Source organism: Engystomops pustulosus, chromosome 9 (genome assembly GCF_040894005.1).
Source record: "Engystomops pustulosus chromosome 9, aEngPut4.maternal, whole genome shotgun sequence".
Lineage (NCBI taxonomy): Eukaryota > Metazoa > Chordata > Amphibia > Anura > Leptodactylidae > Engystomops > Engystomops pustulosus.
In genome coordinates, this window is record NC_092419.1 from 32,961,428 (window position 1) to 32,974,308 (window position 12,881).

General features: G+C 45.6%; 1 protein-coding gene across 2 annotated transcripts in view; it reads left to right on the top strand.

Annotated features, from left to right (window-relative positions):
• DOCK11 (dedicator of cytokinesis 11) overlaps nt 1-12,881 on the top strand; it is a 133,978-nt gene that overhangs the window by 7,626 nt on the left and 113,471 nt on the right. For both annotated transcript variants that reach the window (XM_072125635.1, XM_072125636.1), the window contains exons 2-3: nt 11,342-11,458; nt 11,542-11,631. In XM_072125635.1, coding sequence (XP_071981736.1) covers nt 11,342-11,458; nt 11,542-11,631 — 207 coding nt within the window. The remainder of the gene's footprint in view (nt 1-11,341; nt 11,459-11,541; nt 11,632-12,881) is intronic.

Here is a 12,881-nt window from a genome sequence, read left to right on the forward strand (position 1 = left end):
GTGCAGCAACATCCTCCGGACCTTCAGGGAGAGGAGCACTGTCGCCCGGGGTGTCGGCTGTTCCAGCCGGGGGCTCAACTGAGCCAGGGACCGCGGAGGGGTCCAGAAAGAAGTAAACAGGGACCTGCGGCAGCGCCGCAGCTCCTTCCAGCTCCGGTTCTTCCGGGGCCGGGTCATCACCCCATTGGTAACCGGCAAGGGGAGATGTGGGCCTAGACGGAACCTCCGGACAAGGTTCGCTAGCCGGGATGTCCTCTCCCACAGAAGAACCGCGGGATCTGGCAATGCTCCCGGCAGGGGAGACGGTGGGGGTGGCGCCCTGGATCATGCCCGGCCCATGGATGGCAATGGGACCCGTACTCACGATTACCGTGGATGGGGCATTCACGTGAGTCACCGCCCGGGGACTCGCAGCCGAGGAAGAAGAGGTGTTCGGAGACTCCGGCCACTCGTCGTCCTCATACCAGTCGTCGTACGGGAGGTAGCGGTCCTCATCGGAGTCGGGGATCCGGATCACACCAGCCGCCCAGGGTCCTCGGGGCCCCTCTTGCAGGGAGAATTCAATGCACTCGCCTGGCTTCAGGTTGTGCTGGCTCTCCGGCAGATCAGGCCTCTTGACAGACCGGCGGGGTATAAATACTTCCCGTCCGGTGTAGTCCTGGGTGGCGAAGCCATAGCCACGCTGCTTATCGAAGAACCGGACCATGCTGGTGGTGCGGTTCTTTTCCACCCAGGCTCCAGCTGTAGACCGGCCGGCCATGTAACGTTGGGCCTCCTTCTCGCGGCGTCGCTGCTCCGAGACAGCGTCCCGGAGTCGCTGGCGGGCGGCCTCACCTCGGCCTCGAGGCTGCGGAGGTGCCTGTGCTGGGGCTCGTGGCTCCGGTGCAGGCTCGGATCTCCGTGATGGTCGGGCAGGTGCCGGAACAGGAGCAGGAGCAGCCGGAGGATCGGAAACCGTCACAGCAGGGCTAGCAGGCCGCACAGCAGGGACAGTAGGCCTCGGAGCAGGTGGCACAGCAGCAGTAGGCCCAGGCGCTGGCTCAACAGGAGTCGGGGCCTCCCCACGTGGCGCCTCCACGTGGGCCTGCGGTACCGGAATGGTAACCGGGATAGGTACGAGGAACCGCCCGGGTGGAACTTGGTACTCCGTCACCGTCTGGACATACCGCCGGGTGACGAATGCTCGGGTCAGTCCTCGATGCAGCCGGTGCCCAGCAAAGGGCCTCCGGACCGGCTGCGCAGAGACCACCACCATGGTCTCCAGCACTTCAAAGAACTCAGGATGCTCCACAGGAGGGAAGGGCGGAGGACCCCACATGATGCTGTCCTCACTGTCCAAAATCCACTCGAGTTCTGGCGCTTCTCTGAGGTGGGGCAGGAAGTCCGCTGCGAGCCAGTGGGAGGAGTCCAAGTCCTTCCCGCCAAGAGCTGTGGCGGGTTCTAATTTTTCCTGCGCCACAGGAGGCGGGGTTCGCGCCATTCGCGCGTGGGCGGAGTTTTGTGAGTCATCTGGGTTTCCCGCCAGTGAGGGTTTTGGCGGGCTTGAATTATTTGCTGCGCCACAGTTTCTGAGGTAAAAATCTTCAGGCGCGGCAGCGCCGGATGTAGCAGAGCTGGTACAGTTCTTGCAGGGATTAACCTCTTGAGTGCTGGAGCGGCGCTCGACAGCACGTGGCAGCAGTATAACACAGTTCAATCCAGAAACACAAAATCACTTGGGCCTAAACCCGGATGGCAGCAGGGTTAGGCAACACAGTTTTTTTAATAAAGGAAAGTCTTTAATGCCGGAATAAGGCACAGAAGTATCAATCCTGTTCGTGACGCCACTTGCAACATCCCCCACCGGGGCCTAGCCTTTGAGGTGAGGCCTGGAGACAGCCGGGGCCCGCGGTACCGGAGTGGCTGGCGGTGGCGGCCTAAGCACGCTATTGTCACGGTGCTTGGTACGGGGGAACCGGAGGGCTGTCCTACAGCCTGGCAGGTCTCCAGCAGGGTGGTGTTGGCAAGAAATGATGAGGGAGAGGCTGCTATAGCGGATCTCCCTGGGGCAACCCCTTAATGTCCCGAGTGTGAGTCTCTGGGTGATGGACAGGGTGGCGGTGATGAAGGCAGCCGTATTAGCAGGGACCAGACGGAGACAGAAGTTGAAGAAAACAACTTACAGTTCTTTATTTGAACCGGCAGGAACCGCAGCAACGTGCCTTTAACAGGTAGATGGAGTGCTGAGATGTGAGTTGGAGGGAGCCTCAGGAGATAGTTCACCAGCCTGGATGTAGATGGCAGGCTGGGAGGCAGCTGTGTCCTGGTAGGAAGCTTCAGCTTGTCCTGTAGGGCTTCAGGTATCACCTTTAAAGGTAAGATGATACCCCTTTTCCTCACTACACTAACTCTAGTCTAATGCTCCACTCTTCAGAGGCAGGGGCTAGGCTCTTCCTGCTCTGGTATGGGCTAGACTGAGATTACTCACTCACTCACTGATCTCTAGGATTCTCCTACACTGGAATCTCCCTAGAAAGACCTCAAAATTTCTCTTCTCTCTCCTGAGAGAGACTTCTCCAGAGTTCTCAGAATCTTCTATATCTCCAGAACATTCCTGGCCAGGGGTTTTATTACCTCCCTTTGGTCAGGTGGTGGCTGCTCCTCCAATCACATCTCAGCTTACAAAGGACATGATGTAACACAGATCATTGGACAATAGCATCTTGCATCATACAAAACACTTAACTCCTACCCTGCCAGGCAGGATTCACCACTGCAATACCCCTATGTCCTATCAGGACCATGTAGTTTGATGTGATTACATGCAGGTGGGACGTATTCGCAAACACTCCCTCGCCATTGCATCGGCGAGGGTGTTGCAGTCATGTTCAAGAAACCAGTCTGAGATGATTCCAGCTTTATGACATGGCGCATTATCCTGCTGAGAGTAGCCATCAGATGTTACAGGGTACATTGTGGTCATAAAGGGATGGGCATGGTCAGCAACAATACTCAGGTAGGCTGTGGCGTTGCAACGATGCTCAATTGGTACCAAGGGGCCCAAAGAGTGCCAAGAAAATATTCCCCACACCATGACACCACCACCACCAGCCTGAACCGTTGATACAAGGCAGGATGGATCCATGCTTTCATGTTGTTGACGCCAAATTCTGACCCTACCATCCGAACGTTTTTCCAATCTTCTGCTGTCCAATTTCGATGAGTTTGTGCAAATTGTAGCCTCAGTTTCCTGTTATTAGCTGAAAGGAGTGGCACCCGGTGTGGTCTTCTGCTGCTGTAGTCCATCTGCCTCAAAGTTCGACGTACTGTGCGTTCAGAGATGCTCTTCTGCCTACCTTGGTTGTAACGGGTGGCGATTTGAGTCACTGTTGCCTTTCTATCAGCTCGAACCAGTCTGCCCATTCTCCTCTGGCATCAACAAGGCATTTCCGCCCACAGAACTGCCGCTCACTGGATGTTTTTTCTTTTTCGGACCATTCTCTGTAAACCCTAGAGATGGTTGTGCGTGAAAATCCCAGTAGATCAGCAGTTTCTGAAATACTCAGACCAGCCCTTTTGGCACCAACAACCATGCCACGTTCAAAGGCATCAAATCACCTTTCTTCCCCATACTGATGCTCGGTTTGAACTGCAGGAGATTGTCTTGACCATGTCTACATGCCTAAATGCACTGAGTTGCCGCCATGTGATTGGCTGATTAGAAATTAAGTGTTAACGAGCAGTTGGACAGGTGTACCTAATAAAGTGGCCGGTGAGTGTATATGGACGAGCCAATGCCTGTACTGTATTTATGTGAGCAGCGTACAAGCACAAAATAATGACATGGGAAAAGGTCATACAGGGCATGTTATTGTACATCTCCGCATGTGATTCTGCATTGCCCCAGGACTCATCACTCAAAGCAGAAGGCTATTTCTGTCTACTAAATACAATTATATTTCATGACCCACAAAGCAGCCTTCACGGCATCTACTTGTATCTGTTCAATAAGAGCATTCATTGGATTGTGAGGATATTACCCTACATGCAGGACTGGTAGCTTGTTGGTATATGAAGAGATATACAATACAGGATGTCATGCAATGTCCTGTCTTGTGCATTTAAAGGACATCTATAATCTATTTTACTGATGTTGACGTGTCCTACTAAGAGGTTCCTCAGGATTTCTTTCAATATAACTTTATACACCATGATTGCGGTAATATAGTTATATATATAAAAGATGATTAGCATAATTTTTATAACTATATTGCCGCAATCGCAGAGTATAGATTTATAATTGAGTATATAATCGTTCCTCCGAAACTTCTTAGTAGGACAAATCAGTAAAACCCAAGGTAGATGTCCTATAAGTAATATAGGATAATGTACATGAACTTTATAATTGTACTATGGGGCATTTTAGTCTCCATGTGTATTGTTATTATGGTATATGTATTTATATTCTTTGTATATATTTAAGATGTAATTGTATTATATTTGTATTTTTTACAAATTTTTTTTTTTTTTAATGGTGCTCTACATTTGATAAAGAGATTACAATACGTTGCCTAAAAACAAGGACAAATAAGTACAAAACACACAAAAGTAAAAGGAGGACCGATCATCCCTTCAGGATTGCTTTAAAACGGGCTAAAAACGCATTCAAAATGCCACCCTTAGGCTGCATGGTATAACACCAAGTGGCAGGAATAGGCCATTACATTTTGCATTGTTTGAATGTCTGTATTTGTAACCTGAAAGGGTAAACTGTTTTATTTACATTATACCTGTAACCTATCTTTTTTGAGGCTTTGCAGAATGTGGTTGGCTGGTTCCTCAGAACATTCCAGAACTGAGCAAACCTATAAATAAACTCTGATTGCAGATTGTCATGCTAATGCAGCAAAGCCGACCTGGCTCACTGATGGCAGCCTAGTTGACCATTGGTCCAGACTGAAGTTCCTGCTTTTACTAGTACCACAGCCAGCCATCACACAGCTCTGTTAGCCCTCAGAGAAAGGAGTTACTTGCTGCTGTTGAAGTTCTTCTAATGAAGGAACTGTGAGGGTTTTTTTTTTACGAGATCTCTGTTTGCTGTGTGTGTCCCTGGCATGCCGCTACCATTATGGGCCTCTCTACTACCATCTGCAGGGGGTCTGTCATCTACATCTGGAATGCCATGGGGGGAAACCTTCACTGTCACGTGCCCTACTCCTCTTCTTACTACACTTAGTCGGCCCTAACGGGTGTTGATAAGACCTGAGCTACGACAAAGACTTATATGACACCTGCGGCGCAGTCGCAAACAAGCCAGCCACTCCGCTTCTAGTTTCCAGATGCATCCATACCAACCATGTGGTTGTTACAATTACACCTTGCTTCACTGCTCATCCCATGAACACTGAACAGTGGTTGGTTGGTAGGTTTCCTTTAAGTTAGCAACATACAAATCTCATACATCAGACAACATTATGGAGACTATGGCATTGCTCGACTGGGGACAGTGTGACCTATATGGTTGCTTGTGGATTGCACAATTGGTGGAACGGAAAGTGAAAAACTGAATTGTTACTATGTAACCCTGTGCGGTGTAATTGGAATTTTGTGCTTTTGTCTTGCTCTTCTGGGTTATAAATTGTTGTGTGAAGTATTTATTACCATAATATAGTAGGGGATGCAGCAAAGTCTAACAAGTAAAGTTTCTTTCAAAGTTACTTCATACTGCTATTAGTCAGGTGGATTTATACAGGGTCCAAATATTATTAAACAGAAAGAATGCAGCGCATGTGACAATGGATGTGCGGAAATATTTCCAGTATAAGAAAGAAGGAATGTCCTGGGAAATAGGACACATAACACAAGTCCTTCCTAAAATAGCTGAAATCAAAATAACTCCAGAGCAGCGGTAGACCTGTAGATTTGGACCTGGATTAGGACTGTTCAGAGTTTCTCATGGAGTTTTTCTAAATTTACAGTGGGGGTAGTTTATATTAGTGGTAGACCAGTGGACATCTGCGGTAGGCTGCCCCGCTATTCTTCTGCTGGTTTCTTTACAAAAACCACAACTTTTTTAAAAATAGAACTGTGCAAGAGTTTGGTTTAGATTAAATTTTTAGGGTACATTTGACTTTCTTGATGACTTATTATTCGCCTTTCTTCAGTCACACAATTTAGATTTTGTAGTCATTATTGACCGTGGCATGGATAGGGTAATATTATGGGGTTGGCTGTTGCAAGGGAAAAGTCCGGCTCACTGGCTCTAACTTCCCCTGTCAAGTTATCCGGAGGTGCTGGATTTGGAACCCGATCTTGTCACTTGATCGGTGTTGTAGCTGGATAGGAGCCCTTTCTAATGAGACAACCCATGTAAATTCTGTAATCATACTTTATGTAAATAATAAGAGTATATTGTAGTATATTGCGGAAACCAGTAGAATTGCGGCAACACTGTAGTTCTAGAGGGGTAATAGTAGCAAGAAACAAAAATCAGTTACTCAATGTAAATTAATTTGTAGCAATACATAACAATACAATGTATGATGCAATAGCAAAAGATCTTTTTCTACATGGCAATAAATATAGTAGGGATAGGATCTCTTTTATTGTTTATTTATTTTTCTTACTAGGGAAAGGGTGCTGATTTGAACGTTTAGGTTTTTTATTTTTTTAATTTTACCATTTTTACCATTTTTCACACTCCATTTAATCCTAAGGGGTCTGATCGATTCTTCTGTACAATGCCATACTACATTATAGTAGTATATGGGGATTTTTGCACATTATCTGTTACAATGATAATGCCTGGAGTCTCATACAGATAAAACCAGCATTGTGTAGAGCACTACCGACATACTTGTCCTGGCTCCCAGCAATATGTAATTTTGGAGAATATTCAATTTTTCTCTTTCTGCCCCTGTTTTATTCTTTTTGAAAGGAGTGTCATTGAGCAAAGGGATGCTGATGGTCGGTGCTGGGCAAGATGGAGAGGGAAAAACAGGTTCACCAGCAGACACGGCCATGTACCTGGTGTACCAAAAAGCGAATTTGTCAAAAAAATTAAAACTGAATGTATGTAATATGACAAATCAAGGGAAAATATGAGAGGTATGTCTAGAAATCATATGTAACATCCTACACAATTCTGTTTTTATTTAATACGTTTTAGCGTGAGTCTACCAGCTCTCAAATCACCTCAGAAGTGCTACTAGCTTTGTGTAGGTCACTTTATAAGCTTTCCAGACACACTCACTCCTATTCCTAGTGATCTCTCATTTTAGAGGAAATTCAGTCTTTATCGTTATGGAAATGAACTCCTCGGTTCCTCAGGGGCGTGGCCACGTTTGCTGTTCACCCGTTTTCTATGCATTATTTCTATTGGAATTGTTCGAGGAAGTTTCCAACTTTAAAATTGACTATTTAAACTAAGCATAACTCGCTGTAGCTGACTACATGGTGATGCAGGATCTCTTTTTGATTATTGATAAAACCTTGCTCTTTCTGCAAAAAAAGCTTTTCAAATTATGTAAATTAATGCCGTCTGCTCCTGTGCATGTTACACAGGGTGTTCCGGCGGTTTCTAATTATGCACGCCTCGTGCGTGCTGTATATGCTTCCCACTTCCTCCCATACCACACACATGTGCACTTATTGTCTATTGCCCAGCAAACTGCTGGGTCCTATCACGCAGCCGGCTGTGTTTCGGGTGATGAGCGCGCAAAGTCGTAGATTTCTTTTAATCACAGTGTAAAGGGGCAGTGCTAAATGCGTGCTAAGCTGAATGAATTGTTTCTAAAGTGATACATCACTAGGATAAGTATATCGGGAAATCTTATAATGTACCGTACACAATGCTGCTTTTACCTGTTTGGTGATTCGTAGTTGATGGACTCCCATCAAGAGTTTCCTTTTTTGTCCAGGTTTCCAAATAAACTTGGTAATTCATGAAGTCTTGTAAATCTGCTCCTTGGTAGAAGGACACTTTCACACACTTACACCGTACTTCTGCTTTTCACAGGAAATGGAAGTCAGGGTCACGTTTCTGTTGCGTTGCTAGGGAGATACATCATTCTGTAACTGTTACATATTGTTTTATATGCCACTGGTTTCCAATGAAAAAAGGAAATAAGTGAATCACATTACATTTTACAATATCTGTGTTTTATTAAGTATTTATTTATTACTTTGGCCTGACTTATATAAAATATTAAAGCCTCTGGTAATAGAACCACAATGATTGCAATCATTTTTTAGTTTAGGACAAGAACTGAAATTGTGGGAAAAAGTTGCATTATCTGTATGGCAAATACGTTTTGTCTTTATTGAAGGGGTTACATTGCAATTGGTAGAAAAAAAATAAAGCTATACTCACCTCTCCCCACTGATATTTTCAGTGTCGACCATTCACTTGATCTGGAGGACATCAGCAGCGACATCCTCATTCAGGCCTTGTCATGATAGAAGGTATGAGTGATCAGATATAGTGCCTGCTAGTAAAGATACCCTCAGTGATGATCATGCAGGTATCCTGATTGCAAAATGCCCTTTTGCTACAAATAAGTGAGCTGAAGTTGATTGTTTTGGACACTTGCCTCTCCCCTAAGGATTGATGGCTCTAAAGGGGTCATAATTGGACCCCTTATTTTGAAGAATATTCTGCTCACAACAAGGATAGGGGATAACTTGTTGAATAATGGGGTCCCAGCAGTAGGACCTCAAAAATTTACAAGAAAAGGGCTTCAGTTTTACCCCCAAATGAGCAATAGGTCACACATGTACTCCACGTCTCTATAGCACTGACAGAGATAGACGAGTGCCCCACTCCACTACTTCCGTCAGTGGCATAAATAGTGAATAAAGTGGCAGTGCGCATCCTCGACCTGCCACTCCAATAATCTGGAGTACATCAAACCACTCTCTTAATCTGGGAGAGTTCCGCAAATGGTTATCCACTAACCCAGGGGTGGCAAACCTTAGGCTTGGGTAGCAGAGGTGGCACTCAGAGTCTTCTCTGTACCAGCACAGAGTTCACCAGACAGAACTGTAGGCCTCCTCCTGCAGTTCCATGCCACCTAAGATGTGCCATGATCAGTGCTATTTTAAAGCGACACATACTTGGCGTCCTGAGGAGGGAGATGGTGTGGACAGAGCTGGATAATTATTGGAGCTCCTTCTCTCGGCCCTGCAATTCTTCCTGTACAGGAGACCCTGGAGGGAAGCTTCAATAATAATTAGAATTTCTCCTCCTTTCTACTGTATTGGTGTTCTCAGGACGCTGATATGATTGAAAGCAATAAGTTACTGCTTAAATTACCATGATGGTACATTGCAATACATAATTGGGTTTCTTTTGTAGTTTGGGCATTCAGTCTCTCAAAGGTTCTGAGGTTCTGCCCTATCCTGTAATATGCATGTGATTATTTTTAGTGTCTGCATGCACCTCTGCTACAACTACTGTATACATATTGTATATGTACCTTTTATATGATATCAGGCAGCACTCTAACTTCCTAGGAAAGCAAAAAATGTAAGGATTTTTATACATATATACCTTATATACCGGCGTATAAGACGACTTTTGAAGACAGAAAAATCTTCTGTCTTCTCTGGGGTCGTCTTATACGCCGGTAATCGTCTTATACGGCGGGTCCCGGTGCATGGAGAGGGCTCACGGGCTGAGCCCTCTCCATAGCCGGTAAGTCTTTGCTGCATATTGCAGCAAAGGCTTACCGGTAACACCCGCGATCGGTGCTAGCACCGATCGCGGGTGTTTGCACAGCGATGGCTGCCGGCAGCCTCAAAAAGCTGCCGGCAGCCTCAAAAAGGCATCGGGGTGCATACTCACCCTCCGTTGGCCCCGATGTCCGCGCTGTGCTGTCTTCAGTCTTCCGCGCCGTCTTCTGCTGGGCGCCGCCATGTCCTTCCCCCGGGTCGGCGCCTAGTATGACGTCAGCAGCGGCGCGTCATACTAGGCGCCTGCCGGGGAAGATCAATGGCGGCGCCCGGCAGAAGAAAGAAGACGGCGCGGACATCGGGGGAGCATCGGGGTGAGTATATAAGTTTATTTATTTTTTAATGCTGGGCTGGGCTGTATACTACTGGGGGCTGTGCTGTATACTACTGGGGGCAGTGCTGTATACTACTGGGGGCAGTGCTGTATACTACTGGGGGCTGTGCTGTATACTACTGGGGGCTGTGCTGTATACTACTGGGGGCAGTGCTGTATACTACTGGGGGCTGTGCTGTATACTACTGGGGGCAGTGCTGTATACTACTGGGGGCAATGCTGTATACTACTGGGGCCTGTGCTGTATACTACTGGGGGCTGTGCTGTATACTACTGGGGGCTGTGCTGTATACTACTGGGGGCTGTGCTGTATACTACTGGGGGCAATGCTGTATACTACTGGGGGCTGTGCTGTATACTACTGGGGGCTGTGCTGTATACTACTGGGGGCTGTGCTGTATACTACTGGGGGCAATGCTGTATACTACTGGGGGCAATGCTGTATACTACTGGGGGCTGTGCTGTATACTACTGGGGACAGTGCTGTATACTACTGGGGGCTGTGCTGTATACTACTGTATGCGTTGGAAAAGGGGTAGTCTTATACGGCGAATATATCTTAAACTCTATATTTTAAACAGGAAAGTAGGGGGGTTGTCTTATACACCAGGTCGTCTTATACGCCGGAATATACGGTACACATAAATAGGCATGTATACTGTGTTAGCGTGTCCTGTAATCATGCCTTATTTCATTAGTTGTTCTTTCTCCTTCAAAAATCTTGATTCACATTATACTAAACTGTATCATGGGCTGTTAATGGATGAATACATAGTATAAGAGCTCACAATCATCTGCCAATATCCTGCTATTAGCAGCTGCCTCGTATTCACAGAGTTCGTGCAAAGTGTGAGAAAAGTTGGAGAAAGGCCACGGTACAAAATAGGAAATTTGGAGAGTTTTCCCCTCTAGGAAAAAACACATAATTCTGGAATCGTAGACAGTTTATTGTGCAGCAGAGGCAAATGTACTATCTTGGTTTTGTGCGTTAAAGTGTAGAAATGTTTTCCATTTGCGTCTTTTTTTTTTCTACTTCATGGCAGCCAAAAGCACTTTCTCAAGAGCAGTCAGTCTGGGCTTAGGTTTCAACCGCACACTTTGCAGGAATGATCTGGTCCTTCAGCCTCTTGAAAAAATTTTTGTCCGTATTGTAACGATGGATCAAGATCTTGGCCTGCCGCGGTATCAAGGGCTGCAGTCCTTGATGGCAAAAGAAAGTCTCTATTAAAAAAATGAAAGTTTTTACATTTTTGTACAAGTGCATATACTCATCTAGTGTTTCTTTTGTCCTTGCAGGAGAAGGCCCGGATAGTGGAACCTTTAGACTATGAGACGGTTATTTCCCAAAGAAAACCTCAGATCTTCAGTGACCCACATCGAGATATGCTGATGTTCCCCATGGAGGACGTGTTTGTGAGTGCACAATGTTCACAAGCCTTTCATCTTTTATAAGTAAATATACATCTACTTCCTTATCATGGTTTTTCTTTTGCAAGATTTCCACGGTGGGTCGGCAACACAGAACCATCCAATCTACGGTTCCGGAGGATGCGGAAAAGAAAGCAAAGAGTCTTTTTGTAAAGGAGGTATGTAACGCTGACAACACCCTTAAGTTAACTAACCATCTACAAGTTACTGTAATCTAAGGGATCCCATAAATTCCCATGCTTAGGGAAACCTTACATTCTTCCTTTAAAGGTGCTTGGTCTAGGAATGGGTAAAGTGCTGTATAATTTTATATTTTGGTCAGAATGTTTTGCCTGCCCTATACCACGCATATATTAAAGAGTGTTTTTTTAATTTAAAAGATATCATTGGGCTAGATCATTTACATCAGAGAAGTGGGGGATCCACCAATCCAGCATCAAAATTTTGACACTGAATGGAGCTGGAAAGTGTTGTGGCTTTCCCTTACACTGATAAAGATTTTTACCAACATTCATTTTACTACTTTTTTTTACTACTGCTCAATTCTGATGTGCAGAACACAAAGGTGACTTAAAGGGAACCTGTCACCAGGAGACCCATTTTTAGCACTCCCCCAGTCCCCACAGAGCACAGTACATACACTGCCAAAGTGTTTCTGTATAAAAAATTGGTTTTACAGAAAAAAAGATATGTTATATTGTACCTTTCATTAGCATGTGCTGTGTGACTAGGCAGTTGCCAAATGGGAGGGGCTCGAAAGGAGCAGTCCCCCCCACCCTTGGGACATGTGACCTTTTCAAATATATGAATAACTCCCCTCACTCGGGATTGGCTGTAGAGGAGCAGGGGGCGTCGCTAAGCCCAGTGATGGGTGTTTTCATATATTTGAAAAGGTCACATGGAGAAGCTGTTCCCCAAGGGTGGGGGGGAAACTGCTCCTTTCCAGCTCCTCCCAAATGGCAACTGCATAGTCACACAGCAGATGCTAATGAAAGGTACAATATAACATATCTTTTTTCTGTAAAACCAATTTTTAATACAAAAACACTTTAGCAGCGTATGTACTATGCTCTGTGTGAAAGATATAACACGGTTCCATGCCACCCTGCGCCAAAATTAATAAATGCCCATCTATTTGTCTAGAGCTGCATTCACAATTCTGCCAGGTATCATTAGAAACAATCTACAATCTTGATTTTAGAGATATCAGAATAGTTAAAGTCCTGTAGTGTAGCAGTACAGTTCCTTTCTCTTGCACAATACTTCTGTAAATTTCCATAAAGAGGACACAAGAATTCTCAGTACATTAGCCCATTTTGGACAGATCTCTGTTCTGATGTCTGAAAAATTGTGAATAATATAAAGGCTGTAAATTCTAGCAGTAAAAGACAAGTGAGAAATGTTATTT